The 20,695-nt window shown below is 45.1% G+C and overlaps 1 protein-coding gene across 5 annotated transcripts in view; it reads left to right on the forward strand.

Annotated features, from left to right (window-relative positions):
* ZBTB38 (zinc finger and BTB domain containing 38) overlaps positions 1–20,695 on the forward strand; it is a 75,927-nt gene that overhangs the window by 44,500 nt on the left and 10,732 nt on the right. Inside the window, exon 1 of one of the 5 annotated variants that reach the window (XM_027091716.1) lies at positions 13,516–13,905. The exons of 3 other annotated variants lie outside the window; for them this stretch is intronic. In XM_027091716.1, the coding sequence (XP_026947517.1) occupies positions 13,693–13,905 (213 nt within the window). In that variant the 5' untranslated portion in view covers positions 13,516–13,692. Of the gene's footprint in view, positions 1–13,515; positions 13,906–13,985; positions 15,550–20,695 lie in introns of those variants that run through there. One more of the 5 variants, XM_027091720.1, reaches the window with a different exon arrangement.

Raw genomic sequence — 20,695 nt, forward strand, 5'->3', positions numbered from 1 at the left:
CTTACCTGGCCATGTCACGGCCAGGGCAGCTGAATGGAGCCAGGCCTGCAGAGGCTAACCTGGATGGCACTGGGCCATGGGGTGACAGCAGAGGACAGCGGGCATATCTTGATATACCTGGTCTCTGATATTGACCTCTTGGCCCAAGGATGCTTTCTGAAATATCAGGCAGTTAGCAACTTCCTAACTCGTCCTGGGACAATGTGAGAATTGTCCTCTCTCTCTGTTGACACTCTGTTGACCTTCCGCACATCCTGGAATTTATAACGTCTTCCCTTTTTTCTAAACAGCTTTTAATCACTCTCGTTTTCGTCAGCTCTCTTGGCACTAAGTGAGTCATAATGCCTGCAAAGCACTTAGCACAGGGCCTGGCATGTAGAAGGTGCTCAGCAAACATTAGCTTTTATTGTCACTGGCATCATCTCCGCCATTATAACTCTTGTCATTTCCCCAGTGGATACGGAAACTTGGTTTCCTTAAACCTTAGACTTGGTTGTGTACCTCTGCCACCAGCACTCTGACATAAAGGAAGATGGACCACACATACATAACCCACTGTGTCAGAAAATGCACTTCCCATGATTCCCCAGCTCACTCCTGTGCACTGATGTTTGGGGAGCACTGCTCTAGACACCGTGGTGAAGTACAGACACAGGCTTGCATAGAGATTGGTCCCTGTGGACTTGCTAACTAGGCGGTACTTTGGGACAGTCTCAGGGGTGGACGCTGGGGAGGGATGTGCCTTTGACATTATACGGTAGGGATGTATGACGGGGTGGTTTTGACCACACTAAGAATCTGATTCTGAAGGCTTCAGTCCCCTGGCTGTGACCTTAACCTCAACAAAGTACCTGATTCCTCCCCCCACCCTATTGACCTTCTGGCCATGCAAACCCTGTTGCCAAGAAGGGAAATTCCTATATTAGAGGACAGACAACCTTTGTGCATCAGGGAGCCGACACAAATAGAAAAATGTAGAACTTTAAAGGTAGAACATATATCAGTGTAAAAATGAGGGGCAAGCCAGTCTCAGTGAAGATTTTGGGACCCTGGTAGGTGATGAGAAGGGAGGTATAGCTGAACGTTTTTTTGTTTGTTTTTTTGCGGTACGCGGGCCTCTCACTGTTGTGGCCTCTCCCGTTGTGGAGCACAGGCTCCGGACGCGCAGGCTCAGCGGCCATGGCTCACGGGCCCAGCCGCTCCGCGGCATGTGGGATCTCCCCGGACGGGGGCACGAACCCGTGTCCCCTGCATCGGCAGGCGGACTCTCAACCACTGCGCCGCCAGGGAAGCCCACTGAACGTTTTTTAATGTTGGTGACCGAGAGTATTGCCTGCTTCTAAGAAACATTTTGAAAAGTAGAAATAACCGATCCCATGCTGCCATGGTGGCTTATTGTTTGGACAGGAAGCTACTAAGGTGGTGAGGAGAAAATGGCCACAGTACCTTAGAGATGAAATCCTAGCTTCATATCAAATTCATTTAGTTTAGGAAGTGAATTAACTAAAAGCCTTTTCAGCCCCTCAAAGCTCTCGCCTGTATTTTGAGGGTAATGTGGTCTAGTATTTTGTTAATTTATGATTGTGGTGATTTTTTTCCTTTCTGTACTGTACTTTCAGATGGCCTGAGGCACTGGACACTTAGTGGCCTGGGGTCCTTAGGGCTACATGAGACTCGGAAGTGGAACTGTATACTTAGCAGTTCCTGAAATGGCTCTGTCTTTCTTTCTTCCACCTCTTCCTGCCACTGTTGGGGAACTTAGCTTGGAGATCTGGCCCCCAGTCCCCTCTCCCATCTACCCAGATGAGTTATTGCTGTGGCGTCTGGTAGCCTCCCAGAAGTTATGTCTAAATCCCCAAAGCTACATCTAAATCCCCAAAGCTGTGAATGTGACCTTTTTTGGAAAAAAAGGTCTTTGCAGATGGAAATTTTTTAAGGCTCTTGAGATGAGTTCATCCTGGGTTATCAGGTGGGCCCTGAATCCAATGACAAGTGTCCTTATAAGAAACACACAGAAGAGGGACACATAAAGAGGAGAGGGCCATGTGAAGATGAAGGTAGAGATTGGAGTTATGCAGCCACAAGCCAAGGAACCCTGGAACCATCATAAGCTGGAAGAGTCAAGGAAGGACTCTCCTCCCTGGAGCCTTCAGGGAGAGCTCAGCCCTGCCAACACCTTGATTTTGGACCTCTGGCCTCCAGAACTGTGAGAGAATAAATTTCTCTTGTGTTAAGTCCCCAGGTTTGTGGTAGTTTGTTACGGCAGTGTTTGGAAATGGATACAGTGTCAAGCCTAGCCTTGATTCAGAAGTGCCTGGGAACTTGTGAAAAATCAGTTCCTCGGGTCTTACCCTGTGGCTGTTCCGATGCAGTCAGTCTGGGGTGGCACCAGGAAACTGAATTTTTAGTAAGATCCTCCAGGTGATCTGATAGATCATTTACCCTCTCAGTATTGGTAGTCCTCAAGTTCCTCCTTTTGCCCTATTTCCCTTTTACCCGCTTTCCTTGGGCATTGTCCATGCTTGTGTGTGCAGCCACCTCCTGTGTGTCAGTGCACTGCACAGCTGAACCTTCAGCCCAGCTTCCTTTCATCATCAAAGTCCGTCATGGAGGCCCGTTGTTGGAGAGTGCCAGCTGCGTCTTCCACAGGCTCCTCAGAGGGAACACAGACCTCATCCTCTTTCCAAACCAGCTCTTTGGTCTGGTTCCTTACCTGTTAATGGCACGTGTAGGCAACAGAACCGGTGTGTCAACCTTCATTCTTCCCTCTTTCTTTCTCCTCCAAGGTCCAACTAGTTGATGCTTCCATCCAAATAGCTTTCACTTCTTTCTCTCCTTGTCATCCCCACCTGTCTCCTTACCTTCTTTCTAGATCCCCTCCAGGCATCCTTCTCATCAAACTCTTCCCAGAATGACGTGTCTGCAAATGTGTCAAATGATTCTTGCTTCACATCTCGTAAATGACTCACCGTTGTGCAGGCTGCACATTAGAATCACCTGGAGAGTTGTTTGTTTCTCTTTTTAATCCCAATACCTAGCATCCACCCAAGACCAAACAAACCAGAATCTCGAGTTGGAGCCCGACTGTTGGTATGTTTTCAGGTTCCCATAGGTGATTCCAATGTGCAGGTAAGGGTTGAGACCTACTGGGCTAGAGGATCAGGTCCAAAGTCGATGCTTTCTTCACGACTGGGTCCCTGCCAGTCTCTCGCCCTCCATCTCCCACCCAGCCCTGCCCACACACCCCATGCCACAGACATCCCACCTCCTTGCCCTTCCCCAGATGCGTCATTCCATTTCCTGTTTCTTTGCCGTTGCTTGACCTTTCCCTAGAATAGAATGCCTTTTTCCCTCTTGGATTCCAAAAAAATGCTCCATATCTCTCAAGACTCAGTTCCACCTCACCCTCCCTGACTCGCCTTCCGCAAACCCAGCCTAAGGCTGCCTGCTCCAGAACGCTGGGCGTGCTCACTAGAGCACTGCCATCATCATGGAGGAGCTGTTGGTCTGCATGTCTTGTCTCCTCCATTGGACTGTGGGCCCCAGGAGGCTGCTGAAAAGGGAAAGAAAGAAAGGATTAAACAAGGCCGAGGGGACAAAATCATTTTTCTGTTTCTCTGAATCATTGTATCCACGCTGCCTTCTGGTTCATCAGGCACTTTTTAGAAAACAAAACTACTTGGTTTTAATGAACGTAATGAAGTTGTAGCAGTAGTGGTGGTAGTAGTAGTATGTAATACCATTAAGTGAACACTTGCTAGCTGAGGTCTCTGTAGTCATTGCCTCGTTTAACTCTCATGGTAATCATCTCAGGTATCATTCCCACTTTACAGAATGAATTAAACAAGATGCTGTGTGGTCAGGTAATGCAGAATGGCAGAGAATATGAAGGGGAATGTGTAGATGACCACTTGGTCAGCAGTATGTCTGGTATATCGACTGATCAGGAAAAACTGGTTTTATTGGTAAAAATAGCTAATGTGTAGTTTTTTGAGTGGCAAGTACACATTCGATGCTGAATTTGGCATAAAAAATACACAACCACTAAACGTATCAATCATAAATGAGATGGTGGTTTATGTTTACTAACATTTGGAATCGCATAAATATAGTCTTCCTTTTAAGTGTGCTGGAAGGAAGTTGTGACCCAGAGTCACAAGATCAGGGTTGAAAACCCAGCCTTGCCAGTTACAAGCCACGTGGTGTTGGGATTTTGGCTTAATTCTTCTGAGCTTTAGCATCTTCATCTTTGAAATGGAAATATTATTTCACAGCCCACAGGGGTGTTATGAGAAAGGAGAGGAGATGGTGTGTATGAAAGTGATTTGTAAATGATATAGGGCTAAACAGGACTAAGGGGAGGAGTTCTTGTCTCTGTGCTGCGTTTGGGAACAGTCAGGACAGGGAAAGCGGTGTTTTTCTGGGTGAGCGGATATGGGCACTGGAACAGCTGTGGGCTGGCTGAATTCCCCGGTGCGGCAGGGTCTGAGGATGCTGGGATGGGTAAAAACAAGTGGCCCAGGCTAGTTAGGGAGAATGTGGAAGGAGAAGGATGGTTGGAAATTAGAGTCTTGCTGTGCTTATTGATACAATGGAGCTGAGAGAATGTAATGGTCAGGGTTTCGCGTTGGGTCACCTGTAACCAAGGACCAACCCAGAGACCACAGATCAGCTCCAGGGGCTTGATGTCTTGTTCTTTTACTCATAGGTTATTCCCAGCAATTTCACCCCCAGCAGCTCTGAGGCTTTCTGGGTCTCAGAGCAAAAGCTCACCTACCCTGAGGTCCTAGCATCTCCATTCCAAACATATTAATGTATTAAGACACCGGAGTTTCTCTTCACAGGGTCAGGGTGACTTCGTGACTGTGTGGCTTCAACCTCCTTCCTCTTTAAAGATGAAGCCGCGGCTTTATCTCTTTTATTCTAATAGACTGAAGAATATTTTCTAAGTCGTCATCGGTAAAACAGTTCTGAACTTGAATCCCATTCTGCCACTCTCCAGAGGAGAGCATAGCAAACAGCTTTTTTGTCACAGATGTCACCACCCTAAACTTATCTGAAAGTTCCTGGAGCAGGAGTCAGCATATCATTTTTCAGGAATCAGTAGGTATATTTTAAGATGGAACTGTTCTAAAATATTCCAACAGATTAGAGGTAATGGACCAAGTGAACACCATTCAATTTGACCCGAATAAGTGAGTTTTTGAGTATCAGTTAAAAAAATTCAGTCCTGGAAGTTGGCAAGCCAAAGAGGAAGAACACGAGGACAGAAAGAAGAACTCCATGCCAAAAAGAAATTCTGTATATTATAAATAAAATCAGTTATCGCGCACGTACCATTTGCTGTTCACTTGCACTGACTGGGTGTTCCTATACTCGTTGAATCCCCCCAGCACCCCAGGAGGTGTGTATGATTTGCTCCATTTTATATGTGAAGAGACTGAGGCTTAGGGAGGTCAGGTACTTTGTAAAGTCCTGCTGTCAGTGAGCGGGTCCCAGCAGCTGCCAGTTGAGGAGTATGGTGCATTTTAAGGCGTGCGGAGCCAGAAGTGTAGAAACCTGTTTTGGTCACACCATGAGACCGTAGGCAAGTCATTCTACTTCTCCGTCCCTCCATTTTCTCATATCTAAAATAGGAGCGTTGGACTAAACAATCTAAAGTTCCTCGTCTTATAAAATTCTCTTTGCTAGGGCATAGTTGAAGGAATGGGAGATGCTTAGCCCAGGAAAGGGACATGGAAACCTTCCAAGGGCTGTCGCGTGGCAGAGTTGACAGCTGAGGGCTCCCCGTGAGGACTGCTCCCCTAAGGAGGAAATTCCCACACTGGGTGGAGTGGTCCTTACCCCTGGTCTGCAGAATCTCTAGAGTCCATCTGTGGCAAATTAGGAAGGCGTTAGAAGGCGCGCTCCACTAAGAAGCTTGCTCCCTTTGCTTTTTGTTATCCAGAACACCCAAGGTCTGTTTATTTTGAAGGGAGGCTCCCTCATCTGACATTTTGAGAAAGGTTTGGCGGACTAGATTCCCAGTTACTCAAGACCCAAGAGCATCTCTTTGTGTGGACTCAGCACCATCTTGTGGACATGGTTCTGTGAACTGGGAATGGACTCTGGTCATCAAATGTAAAGGAACCTCAGGACACAGTCCTGAAAGAGTTGCTGCCTGGGAAAGGCTCTGTCTAGGGATCATGTTTTGAAGAGGGGCTGCCTGCTTTCAGAGGTAGGATCTTCCTTGGGGAATTTACTTTTATGACTCTAACCCTATTATTATGCCCATGACACCTGGGAGAGCAGAGTGGACAGGCTCAGTGACACAGTAAGCCAGACCTTCCCAGAGTTGTGGTACAGTACAGCCAGGGTCCTGTTTGCGGGGCGGGGGATAGGGCATCAGTACAGAGGCCTCCTCAAGAGGGAGCCCCGAGCCGCTTCCCCTCTGGCCTCCTTCCCCCTGTGTCCTGCATCCGGCCTCACGTCTCCAGGTCTAGGACTCTGCCCTGCCCCCTCTCCTTCTTGCTGGTACTGATTGCCACTCAGAGCATAACTTACCTTATGGTGCTTAAAGGCCCCCTTCCCCAAGCGGTGAGGATGGAACAGATTGAAGGTGTGAAGGGAACAGAGCACTCGGGCTGAAAAATGCTTTGCCTTCCCCCACCCTGTCTCCTAATGCTGGTGAGGCTAGCCACATCCATGTTCTTGCTATTTCTGTGTGGGAAGAAACTGAGTTATAATCTCATCCAGGGCTAAGATGACGGTCGAGGGCAGCCTTGCTCAGTGCCTTTACCAGACTGGAAAGAGCAACCTGTGGCCCTAGAGAGGCCGCTCGAGGGTAGAAGCTCTCTCTGGATGTTCAGAACCCTAGCCTCTTCTCTGCTTATCCTTCACAGTGGGGTTGGTAGGGGGTTGGGGGAATATGTGTAAAGGCATGCAGGGCTCCCCCAAATAATAAGAGTCACCGATTTTGCATTTGTTAACGCACAGTTTTTGGCTCTGTTGATACTCTGTTACATCATGATGCATGTACCTGTTCTTTAAAAGTGAGGTATTTGTTCTTTCAATTACATTTCTGTACCCATATTAACATATTCTCCCAAGACCTTAGTACAGGAATGCTTAATGAATTACCCACAGTCCCTTATTTTGCTAAATATTTATTTTTGCACTTACCTTCCATGATTATGTTCTTCTAACTTCCCTCCTTTTGGGGTCAGCCTGGCCTGAGCCCCATAGCTCCTAACCGTCCAGCCTGCCCAGAGCTAAGTTGCCCGGGCTCCCTGGAAGCCCTGGAAGCCGGGGACTCTCCAGGCCACTCATCTCTCCACTTCAGCCCCAGGGAAATCCCCACTTACAAAATGATCCCTGCTTCCAACATCCTTTCAACCAACAAGCGTTAAATTGGTTGCTATTATCATAATGAGGTGGGCCAGAGAAAAGGGTTGTAGGAATTGTTTTGTTTTCTGGAATTTTCATGGGAAATTATCAGGGCGAAAAAGAGCAATAGAATGAGATACTACATTTTATCTGGACTGTCTCTTCTAATCCTATTAAGAATTAAGTTGCACTATTATATCCATTTTATAGATTAAAAAAAAACAAGTCTTGAGATGCTAATTAACTTGTTAAAATTCATACAGCTACTAAGTGGCAGAACTGGAGTTTGAACCCAGGAGTGTGTAAGCAGGGGCCCTGCTCTACCCTCTGAGGATAAAGATGTCTCTATATCTTTAGGGGCAGAAAGGATGGCCCCTGGGAACAGGAAGGGGAAAGCTCGGAACAATTGACTACCTCTGACAGTTGTCAAAAATTTTCATCAGGGACTTCAGTGGAAGCTTGAACCAGAATCCAAAATCAGCACATAAATGTGCAAAACCCCAGACTGAACCCAAATTAAAAACATTTTTTTTTACTGAATCAGCCACAACCTAATGAATCCATTAAACTGAGACATAAACTAAAAAGACTTTTAAATCAAAAAACTGAAACATCAGGATGTTCTCTAAAATAAATCATAACCAAACTGACCTATCATTAGGTTCCTAGTTTAAAATAAGAGAGAGGAGGTCTCAAGACTTCATCCCCGCAAAACCTTGGTGTGAGGGCAAAGGAGCAAATGTGGTCTGCCAGGAGTCTAAAGAGACAGGAGAGGTGATGAAGCAGATCCCAGGGGAGGCTTTCTTGTGAAATAAAAGAATATCGCCATCGAAAATAGGAACGGGACCCCACAAGCAGCCAGCGCCTGGCCGTGTTTATATAGCCAGATTTGAGTGACCTTCTGACCTGAAAGGACAAGTGCACAGACTGGAAATGTATAGATGATTTAAGTATTTGTGTTAAATATTATTTTAGTTTCCTTTCTATCAAGCTTTTTACTGGAATTGCTAATAAGTTGCCAATAGCCAACATGAATCATTTCTATTTAAAATTTTAATGCCTTCTTCCATAGGCTTAGAAGAAGTGCTAACAGATGATGCAACTGAAAAAAGCAAATCATTTCAATGATACTTGTAACTAAATGCCCACATATGAGCTAAGGCTCAGATGTAATAACTGCTCTTTGCATTAAAGAAGAATGATAAGTTAATGAGCCCCTCTGGGGTATTAAACATTAGGGTGGGGACTGGGGAACCCTGGGTGCACAGTGAAATAGAATACTTGTCCCTGCCATTGAGGAATTTCATGTGCCCTAGATTTGGGGCCTGGGGGCCAAGACTTGGTAGTATTTGCTCCGGCTGACATTTACCACTAATAATAATTAATTGGTAATGGTAATACTAATAATAGCTAATGTTTTTTAAGCTTGATTTCGTGTCAGACATTAAGCCAGGCACTTTATAGGTATTATCATTTAATCCCCACGTTAACCTGGTAGATTCTATTTTTAGCTCCATTTTGCAGATGAAGAAGCTGAGGTGCAGAGTTTAAGAAACTTGCCCAAGGTCACAGCCAGAATGTGACGAGAGCCACTTGACACCAGAGTTCAGGCTCTTAGCCATGGTGCCAGACTGGACATGGGCTGCCTTGTCCCAGATTATCCTTCGGGAGAGCCCTGTTTCAGGAGTGGACTAATACAGTGCTCTGGGGTCCCTCAGCTCTCATAGTTCAGTAGCTTTAATCTCCCCCCTCTGCCCCTTCTGTGCCCACTTCTCGTGGTAGCCCCTGTGTTACACTCAATAACTGGTGGGTGGTAAGGCATTCGATAAATATTACCTTCAAATGGAAGTGGATCAAAATGATAATATTTATGAGTGCCAGCTATTACTTTGAAGTTTACTTTTCTTGAGAAAATAAAAGTAGAAATTTATGGAAAATTCTGAATTTCCCTCAAGTGTTCACCCCAGGGCCATCTGGTGGTCCATATGGAGTCTTTGTGCATATCGGGGAAATGGCTTCTCCTGGCAGGGGGATGCAGCCCTCACCCAGGTTACATGCCTGGCCAAGCAGAGCGCGGACTGGCTCTCAGCCCCGCCCTTTACCCTCACAATGTACCACAGGACATGACCTGTCCCCCTGCACATGGCAGCCCTGCTCAAGTCCAGGCTACCGATTGCCAAAGCACTCACACACTGGTAGGTAGGCTGGGGTCGTGAGCATAGGAGCCTTTGATGCCGAGAAAGAGCTGGAAAAGCTAAGTGTTTTCTTTCTTGGTGCTCCTGAATCTGCAGTGAAGAGTGTGGTTTGGGGGGGCATCCTGCCCGGATTTTAATCCCAGCTCTACCACTCACTGGCTAAATAACCTTGGTCGAGTTACAAGGTCTCTCTGAGTCTCCGTTTTCTCATCTGCAGAATAAGGTTGCTGTGAGGTTTCATCGGGATGGTGTATACGGAGTGTGTAGAGCAGTGCCGGGCACAGGGATGCGCTCGTCTGGTGTTGGGGGCATGGCACGTTGCTGGCGTATTTAGGTGAACTTCCTCCTTCACAGAATGAGTCGAGTTGGGGATGTTGGCGCATTTGTGGCGGGATGTCGATGTCACTTTAAAGCAGCCCTCAGGAAGGCTGCCCAGAGGGGCTCCAACACAAGCAGGGGACACAGTGACCTGATTCTTCAAAATGTAATTAGAAGTCGTGGACCAGCTCGTGTGCATAACATACCTGGGTAATTTTCAGCAGGATGCAACAAGCCTGGCTGCCCAGACCCTGTTCCCGAAACTGATTCAGTGTCAACAGTGTCACCTGGCACATATTCTTCTTGAGGTTCCACAGGTGAGCCTGAGGTGCGGCTCCACTGAGACCCACCATTATAAGCTCACATTACAATGCCTTTTCCATCTTACTGTTGGTTGCCTGATGGGGGAAGAGGGCTTGTGTATGCCTTTGGAGTGGGTCACAGACTGGTGTACCAGGAAGCACAAGCATCCACAGTTTGGGGACCCAGAAGCAGGCCACAAGCCCAGCTGTGCTTCCCTTAGCCCAGAACCTTCTCCAGATCAGCTTCTCATGAGAGGAAGCTGAGTGAGGGAAACATCGGAAGGAACTGAAAAGTGGTTACAGAGAGTGGACACCTCTGGGAGTGCTTGAAGGGAGGACAGATACAGAAACAGGGTCCTTACAGACACCCAGCACCAGGGCCTTACGCTATACCCACATATTGACGACTTTAAATTTTTAGTATTTAAAAAAACAGTTAACTTTTTAAAGGTTTGTTGCTAATTCCGTCCAAGCACTCAGTAGACAAAAGGCCAAATCCCTGGAGCTTAAAGGCAAAAGAACAAAATTCAACTGAGTACATTTTAAAGATCTTACTGGCTTTATATTTAGTGATTCATGAGTCAGGCAGCATGCAGTCTAGCAGATAGAAAGGAGCTCCAAAGAGCTGTACAAGGTGAGAGATTTTACTGGAGGAAGGGAACAGAACAAGGAAATTATACTAGGCAAAAAGGTGGGTTGGTTATTGCAAGGTTCCTTTCCTTGTAGGGGATGACGGGGGTTGTCAGGCAGATTACCTAACTAGTACTGATCAGTCTATTCCTGATTTAAGCTGATACCTAGTTTAGGGTTGTTTTGCCGGAAGAGCCAAAACTTTAAGTTTCCGTTTGGTGACATGGGGCTTAGCATAAGCAACTCCATTTTGGGCCTGTTGTTTTGTCTTTAACAGAACAAAGCATATCATTAGAGCTTAAAGGAGTGTTCTTTTCCTGTCTTTGAGCCAAAGTAATAATAGTAAGCAATTTCAGTGTTTCAAAGCTATGTTTCATTGTTTTAACTTGTGTGAGCAGTAAATACTTTGTAGCAGTGGATGGCCCTGGCTTGTCTTATCCAGCTCAGCTTTAGGCCAGCAGAGTTGATATGTGTGTGTGTGTGTGGTTTTTTTTCTTTTTTCCTTTTACAGTGTCAGAACAGACTTTTCGATTTTTTTAATGTTCAACAAAGCTGTTTCTCCCTTTTAGCATAGGTGACAAGTAGTAGGGAAGTTCGCGTTGACCTAATGCTGGATCCAGAAAGCTTGGTAATAGTGCCAGGTGTGGTGGGCTCTAGAGAGCTTACTGTTTGGGTGGTTTTTGTTTTTGCATTTATTTCATAAAGGTTTATCAGCACTGTTATGTGCCAAGTGTGGTGCTAGGAGCTAGGGGAGACTGTGGTAAACAGCCTCACAGCCCTCACAGAATTTATACTCTTGAGGTAAAGCACACATTTGTCAAATAATACTTAATTACAATAGTAGTAAGTACTGTGAAAGAAGAGTATGCTGAGAGTCTAGGACAGATGAACCTGATTGAGGGGGAAGGGATTGTTGGATAGAGATCAGGATAGGCTGCTGCCTAGGCTGCAGAGGCATTCTAGGCTTCAGAAGCAGCATGTGCAAACGCCCTGAGGTGGGAAGATCCTCACACATTTAAGGAACAGAAGGGAGGCCGGTGTGGGTTGGAGTGGCAGGAAGTGAGGTCAAATCACAGAGGACCTTCTATGCCTCAGTAAAGATACTGGAATTTGGGCTTAGGGTTTTAATGGGCCTCACTGGCCATGTCTCAGCTCCGTGTCGGCCGGGAGACTCTTTTCTCTGTCATGGAGAAGGCTCGCTCCCAAAGCGGGCCCCACCCTGGAGATTTTCTTCCTCTAGAGCTGCCCTGATGCTTCATACCCACTGGTCTCATGCTTTATCCTGCCTGACAAGTCCCCAGCATGAGCCTTATGATCCCTGAGACCGTATCATCCCCAGGCCCATAATGAAAGGATTAAATCTAAGTACTCGTGGTGGGTGAGTACCCAAATGAAATGAAAGTGAAAGCTCATCTTCCTGATGCATTCGCTTCAGATTAGTAAATCCTGGCAGTGCACACATCCTTGGCTTTTGTCTCTCGAGTGCTTGGACTGAATTGGCAACAAACTTTTAAAAATCAAATTTTTTTTAATACTACAGATTTTAAGTTGGCAACGTGTGAGTATAGCGTAAAGGCCTTGGCGTTGGGTGTTTAGCCAATTCTGGGCTGTGGGGCAAACACCATGGCTGACTCCGTGTTCGTCTGGCACCTTGAAAACGCCTTTTTCCCCGTCACTGTACACCCGGCCGGCCGTGATGGGCCCCAAGCCCCTGGCGCGTCATCTGCCTATGCTCAGGTTGCCCCGGGAACCTGCCGCCCGTGGCCAGGAGTCTGATTGCCTGAACTCTGATCCTCAGCTGCCCTTTTTGGGGACCCCTCTGGCAGATTCTGCTTCATGTCAGGCAACATTTCCCAGTGACTTCTCGGCACGGGACCCAGGCAGGCTGCCCCCGATGGCCTTAGCTCTTAAATCTCACCTGGGCCTGTTCCCGGCCGCGGGCTTCTGCAGTGGTGATCCTGTACCACCGGCCTGCAGCCTGAACTTGGGGCAGAGCCATTGTGTGCTGGAGACAGCGAGTCAGCTGTTCTGACTTCCCTCCTGCTATGTGTGTGCGCACGCTCCTGACGCAGCAGAGTGCAGGAGGCCGGGCACGGTGCCGCCCTCAGAAATTACAACTCTGCTGTAAGCGAGGCACTCCTCCGGGTTCAGTTTCCACATCTATACCGTGGGCATGAGAGTAACAGCTTCCATATGGTGAGCCCTGACTCTGTTAATTCATTTAACCCTGTGAGTTCGTCGTAGTGTCTCCATTTTCTGCGCCTTCCTCGCAGGATTATGGAGGGGATTAAGTTAACGTGAAGTGCTGTGCAACCTGAAATGTATCAGATGAAAGTAATTTTATTCAAAATGGATTGGGGCAGTTCACACAGATGAAAATTGTAATTCGCAGTACTCACAGTGCCTGTCCGTCTATAGTGCTGATTCACAAACGTGTATCTGTTTCTAGTACAGGTCGTTCATTTAGTACATGAATATGTACTGAGGGCCTGCGATGTATCAGGCACTGTTCTAGGTGCTTAATATACGTCAGTACAGAAAATCAAAGATTGCTGCCCTCGTGATGCTTAAGTTCTAGCAGGCAGATGGATAATGAATAATGAGCACATTGTGTAGTGTATGGGGATGTTATGAGTGCTGTGCATGAGAAACAGGCAGAACAGATAAGGGGGGCCAGGAGTGCAGGTCGCTTTTCTCATCAGGGTGAGTCTCTCTGCTTTCAAATATTTCCCGAGTGCCTGCCGTGCCCTGTGGCCTGGAGACACAGCAGTGAATGGGACGAATAAGGTCCTTTCCGTCCTGGAGTTTACTTTCTGGCAGGTACAGTGGACAGTTAACAAGCAGACAAGTACATGTGATAATTGCAGGTTGAGGTGTGTGACATGAAGGAAATAAACCAGGTGATGCGAGAGCAAGTAAAGCCGGGAGCAAATAGAGAGATGGGGTGGGCCTCCGAGCTGACATTTGAGCTGGGCCTGAGGTATGAGGGAGCCAGCCCCGGGGCGGGCCCGGAACCAGGGCCAGGAGAGACGCGGAAGGTGGAGTCAGCCCAGGGAGGCCTGAGTGTGAGCACAGAGAGCGGGGCAGAAGGACCGGTGAGTCTGGGGAGAGTGGCTGGGACCCGTGGGCAGTGCAGGGCCTCGCAGGCCACAGCGAAGGGTCTGGATTCTACCCTAACATCTGGGGATGGCCACTGAAGGGCTCTAAGTAGGGCCTGACTTGGATCTCCTTTGTGCTGTTAAAAGGCCGCCCTGCGCACTGTGTGCCTAAGCAGTCCTCCCCGTAGTCACACGTGAGGAGGACACAGTCAGTTCTCACGCTGATTCCCGCCCACATTCATCAAACCCCTGCTGTGTGCCAAGCATTGTGTGTGGTGCTTTTCATGGGCATTTCTTGGTTCACTCCTCTCTGCCCAATTTCTGATTTGTCCAGAAAGAGTCCATGCAAACTGTGATTCATTGTCTTGCAGGAGTCCCCCAAAAGCTGGGGTGCAGGGGGACCCTGGGGTGGAGAACAAGGGTGCAATGGCAGGTGGATTTAGGTGGTTTAACACCAAAGCAGCAGTTGGTCTCTGTCCTTTTTTAGGATAACCCATCCTGTGACCCGCAGGAGGTTCATTGTTGTTCAGAAGCCAGAATGTACAACAGTTCTTCCCTCCACCCTCCCTGACAGGTAGAGGTCAACTGAGAGGAACAGGCCCATTCAGTCAGCTGGCCCTTTAAGAAAATGGTATTTGGCTTTTGAAACCAACTCTAGATGATAAGCTCACCCCTAAAATGAGAAGTTCCAGGGGATAAGACCCCTGTCCCGGTCGTTCTGGTAACTCAGTTCGCACAGCATTCCGATTTAAAATGCCTTTTCACATTAGCATCTCTAAATGTCAGTGGAATTTGGTGGAGACAAGAAATGGACGCAGCACTTCAGGGCCTCAGAGATAGACTCTCTAAGCCCGTTTGCCAGCTTCCTTAAGCAAGCAGGTGTCCAGGCAAGCTTGATGGTGAGATGACCCCAAGGGCTACCCTAAACATTGCTGTGTTTCAAAAAGAAAAAAAGAAAGCACCTTCTCCCCCTTTCACCTTTCCAAACTAGCAACTGGAAATATTTAACTGGGCACATTGCATCACCTGCGAATCTGATAATACTCGTTCTCACAGTCTGTGTGCACGCAACGGCAAGTCTGGAGACCAAACATTTACCTATTCAAAATAAGGTATTCAGTAAAGGTGTTTCAAGTCAATCCCCCTCTCTGTTGGATGGACTCTAGTAGCTTCCTGAAGTTAGTCTTTCCAACCACCTGAATTTCAGATGAAAAACAAACCTCCTTTGTTATACTACACCTTCTTGAATCTGATAGCTTAAATGCATGAAAGTCTGATAAATGCAGCTCTTCTCTTCTCCTTTTGGGCTGCATTTAGAAGGCAAATCAAGAGGATTTTCCTTTTCTTAGACGTAGCTGAACTCTATAAAGGGCTTCTGTTTTGTAATCTGTTTTCGAGATCTGATGCGTGTGTTTCTAACACCCCATCACGTGAGGAGGTCTGACGTAGCCACCCAACATGACTATGAGAAAATGCACTGCAAAGATGTGTGTGGGATGGTGGAGCCAGATCACTGAAGCAGTGTCCTTTGTCAGAACACTTTCTGCAGAGAATAGCAGATCCATGCAGTAGATTCCACTTCAGTATGGGGCCTGCGCTGGCCCAAAATGGACTGTGAGTTTGACTTTTGCAGGATTCCAGGTCAGTATCCTAATATAGCGTGTTCTTTTTTAGTTGGGTTTTATTTCTAAGTGTCTTTTTATAGAAGACTTGTAGTAGAAAGAGGAGAAAGTTGCTCTGTTGATTTAGTTTCGTTATTATGTACGTTAGGAATTGAGCGGCCAAGGTGCTGCAAGAGGGCTCTTGGCTTTTTCTCTGATCAGAAGATACAGAAAAGTGGGAATCAGTCTGGCCCTGGAGAGTGGCCTTGAATAAGTGACTTCGAATTCTCACTAGGAATGCAGACTGGACAGGGTTACTTCACTTTCCATCTGTCATGTCTTAAAGATTTGCTAATAAAAGTACACCAGATTTCATTAACAAGGTCTATAAAGTTCTATATAATAGTTACACTGGTTAAACAACTTGAGGTTCATCAATTTTTTTTTTTTTGGTTGACATTGTGAGAGTTAAAATTTTTATGGAAACTATCATTTTTAAGTTTTTTGACTTCTCTGTATTTCAGTAAAATTGCCTTGTCAAATTTGGGGAGAGAAGATTTAATTAAGGTGGAAATACTGGAATTTGTTGGTTGGATCATTGTCAGGAATTGTTTCCTTTGATTTCAAGTTCAAAACCAGGAAGAGTATCCAGGATATAATGGGGAGGGGCTCATTTAGTAGATGAATGGATAGAATTGTAAGGGCAAACGGAATGCTGTGACCAAGCTAACCTTTGAGATTTGGAAGGCAAGGATTCAAGCAATGATAGATTGTGCAAACAGAATCTGGGCAGCAGCCCTGCATACCAAGGAACAATTTTCACCTGAGTGTGTAGTGGGGAAGGCCCACACTAGGCAAATTGGTCCACCTGTTTTTCAGCCCTGTTCAAACTCAAGTGATAGATAGCAATCGCTTCACGCTTGGAAAATTAAAGACAGCTGTAGAGGGTGTGTATCTGTGTGACTGTAGGTGTGTCTGTTTCTCTATCCCTTGGATTTTCCTTCTGTCTCCTGGGCGTTCCTGCTCTGTATTTCAACACACTTTCATTTATTTTGTCTTTAGTTCCTTTAGGCTTATAGATGATTCATTTTATTGAGTAAAATAATTTCTAAATAGTTTCTTTAAAAATGATTTTGAGCATTGTCTTATAGGTTAGAGAAGTGGTTCTCAAACTTTTTATTCCCAGGACCCCCTTACACTCTTATAAATCTTTAAGGACCCAAAGAGCTTTTGTTTATCTGAATTATATCTATCAATATTTATCATATTCAAAAATTTAAATGAGAATTTTAAAACTATTAACTTACGAAAATTAATTGTGATAAACCCAGTTACATGATAAAATGATGTATTTTAAAACATGTATTTTAAAATGTATTTTAAAAATAACTATTTTCTAAAGCAGAAAATATAGTGAGAGACTTCCCTGGCGGTCCAGTGGTTAAGACTTCACCTTCCAGTGCAGGGAGTGTGGGTTTGATCCCTGGTCAGGGAACTAAGATCCCACATGCCTCTTGGCCAAAAAACCAAAACATAAAAAACAGAAGCGATATTGTAACAAATTTAATAAAGACTTCAAAAATGGTCCACATGAAAAATATCTTATATATGTATATCTGTATATAGTGAGAAGAATGGTATTGTTTTATGTTTTTGCAAATACAGTTGACCCTTGAACAGCACAGGGGTTAGGGGCGCAGACCTTCCATGTGGTCGAAAATTCGCACAGTCTCCCTTCATATCCACAGTTTTGCATCTGTGGATTCAGCCAATCGCGGATCGTGTAATACTATAGTACGTACTTAGTGAAAACCATTAGCATATAAGTGGATCTGAGTGGTTCAAACCTGTATTGTTCAAGGGTACGCTGTATCTTTAATATCTGACTTCAGAGAAAGATGGTTGGATTTTCACATCTGCTTCTGGATTCAGCTGCAACGTGTTGTTTTAGTTGAGTTATACGAAGAAAATCCAGCCTCACCCAACTAGGTAATTGGAAAAGGGAGTTGTTTTTTAATAATCTTTTCAGTTAATGGCGGATATTCTTTGATACTATACCAGAACTTACCAGTGGGAATTTCTTAAAGGTTAATTGCAACATGGAATCCATATCAATGAACTTTCTGTACTTTGTTACATTTAAATCCACTGCTCTCTCTCACACTTTTTAGCCCCTGCATGATTTTTTTGGTAATATGCATTGGTCATTTGGAAAATGTCGGTTCACTGAGCCATGCATAGTATCCAGAAACCACTTTCATTACATCACCACCAACATCATCAGAAAAATCATTATGTACTGAGGAGTGTTGAGCTCATTGTGGTAGATGCATGTTTTCCAAAATTCTGTTTCTGCTTCAAAGTCTTTTGTTACTGGCAACAAAATGGCTACTTCCTTGAAATGACAGACTCACTTAGTTCATTTTCAGGGAAGTGTTTGCCCAAATACCCGTATTTGAATAGCCATGGTTTGTCTTACCATTTTTTTCAAGTAAAAATGGTGTTCCATGAAAAAAAAAAATTGGCTAGTTCAACTCAGAACTCAAAGAAACACCCAAGTGCTTTTTCTCAAGGCAGTGTGTACCTCCCATTTTATCACACAACAGTAAGAAGACGTACAGTCAAGGGTCAAGATTTAATAAAATGAACAATTTTTACTCCTTAATCCAAGTGTTACTGGCTTGATGTTTGTTAAGTTGCCAGAAGTTTTCCCCATCTTTGCTTTTGCACCATTAATGCACATGTCAGCATGATAAAAAAGATGAATGACATCTTAGTGTTGTCATGAAAATAGTTTTTTTTTTAATGTCTTTATTGGAGTATAATTGCTCTACAGTGGTGTGTTAGTTTCTGCTTTATAACAGAGCGAATCAGCTATACATATACACATATCCCCATATCTCCTCCCTCTTGCATCTCCCTCCCTCCCACTCTCCCTATTCCACCCCTCTAGGTGGTCACAAAGCACCGAGCTGATCTCCCTGTGCTATGCGGCTGCTTCCCACTAGCTATCGATTTTACGTTTGGTAGTGTATATATGTCCATGCCACTCTCTCACTTGGTCCCAGCTTACCCTTCCCCCTCCCCGTGTCCACAAGTCCATTCTGTACATCTGCGTCTTTATTCCTGTCCTGCCCCTATGAAAACAGTTTTGACCTCAAGAGCTTGCCGATAGGGTCTTGGGAGACCCAGAGGTCCATGAAACATACTTTGAGAACCGCCAGGTTAGAAGGAAGCTGGGGGGGTGTGGGGAAGAACAGGAATTTATTTTTATTTTCCTGGTAATTTTGCTTTCTCTAGAGTAGCATTTGGGTTCACCTAGGTCTAATTTTTAAAGCTTTAAACCAGAAAGCTTTCTAAGCACAGTATGTTATTTAAGGCATTTGCTGCCCGGGGTCTGAGGAGCCAGTGCGTTTCTGCTCACTGTCGACATCAACAGTGTGTTGTACCCGCCCTGCGGGCGCAGAGGGTACCAAGATGAGCTCGGTTGTCCCTGCGCTCAAGGAGCAAACAGGGAAAGATAGAGATGTGGACAGACGCACAGCATTACATGCGACTATGAAGGTAGGAACCCCAAATTAGAAATCCGTGAGGAAGGAGGCTGACCAGAGGAGGTGTCATCTGAGATGAGTGAATGATAGGAATTGCCCGGCAGCGGAGCTAGGGGCGAGGATAGAAGAACCACCTCAAGAGGAAATACAGTTTTTCTTCTAAAGCTTCATACAGAGCGTAGAAATCCTCCCGAGTGATGAGGAAAGGACCCATATAGGGAGTCCCTGTGCTGCCTGTGCTGTGGATGTACTGAGGAGGCTGGTGTGGGGAGGGGGCCTTCTGCCTTGTACCTTAATCCACCTCTCTACTGTTTGCATATTTTACCATCAGCATAGATTTATTTTACTTTTCTAAAACGTTAATTCTACAAGTAAGTGAAGAACAGTCATTTTACTCATCAAAAGCATCTTATTTAAGTGCCCACCTTTGCATGAGATGAATGTGTATTGTATAAGGCTGGAATATGGCAGGAGACAAAAGCAGCAGCAGATTCTAAATATGCTAATCAAGTAGAATTTCCCAGTGGCATTTATATGAAGTGTAATTATAAAGTATGTTTATCATATATTTATAAAATTCTTAAAAGCATTTACATATTTATAAAGTATACTTTATGTAAATGTACATATATGTAATTATAACTTTAGAATTTTATATTTAATTTATATAGAGATATATATTTTGTTTATATATTTATGTATATGAAAACAGGATGATCATTCATCCTCATTTCCCAGGGTACAGTCCCAATGTATACCTGTTGCCCTGGCATGGTTATTAGTTGCACCCCCTTTCTCTCGCAAGTATCCTGTTTTTTATTTTTTCTTTTTTTAAATTTATTTATTTTATTTTTGGCTGCATTGGGTCTTCATTGATGCACGCAGGCTTTCTCAAGTTGTGGCGAGCGGGGGCTACTCTTCGTTGCGGTGCACAGGCTTCTCATTGCGGTGGCTTCTCTTGTTGTGGAGCACGGACTCTAGGCGCGCAGGCTTCAGTAGTTGTGGCACGCGGGCTCAGTAGTTGTGGCGCACAGGCTTAGTTGCTCCTCAACATGTGGGATCTTCCCGGGCCAGGGCTCGAACCTGTGTCCCCTGCGTTGGCAGGCGGATTCTTAACCACTGCGCCACCAGGGAAGTCCAAGTATCCTGTTTTTTAGATGCTGAATTAAAAGTTCATCCTGTTTGATGTGCTTATAAAATATATTTACATACAGCATATGGTCATATAGTTATATAGTCATAGATTTATTGGTATGTGCACATGGATATATATGTGTGTGTATTTATGTATTTAGAAGGTGTATGTTAAAAGCTATTACAGCTAAAATACCAACTCAGGGAAATAGTAACATAAGTCAGATGACCACAGTTACCTAATTACAAATTAGTTTTTTTTTAAAATATTGGCTTACCAAAATGTTTGCCTCTACATCATTTTTGTTAGCCTTTTTCATGCTTATTTATTCCATCTCAGCAGTACTACTGAAAATAATAAATATACTGCACGAAACTTGCTTTTTTGAACACGTTTTAGAAAATTACGTGTAAATTGAATTTCATCTGCTTTCCAACTTCTGTTTCTTTTTCTGAAGTCTGTTGTGGGCTTTCCATTGGCAGGAACTCCTGAGACTTCTG

This window comes from Aethalodelphis obliquidens, unplaced genomic scaffold, assembly GCF_003676395.1.
Source record: "Aethalodelphis obliquidens isolate GAN/ISIS:26980383/991018 unplaced genomic scaffold, ASM367639v1 scaffold72, whole genome shotgun sequence".
NCBI lineage: Eukaryota > Metazoa > Chordata > Mammalia > Artiodactyla > Delphinidae > Aethalodelphis > Aethalodelphis obliquidens.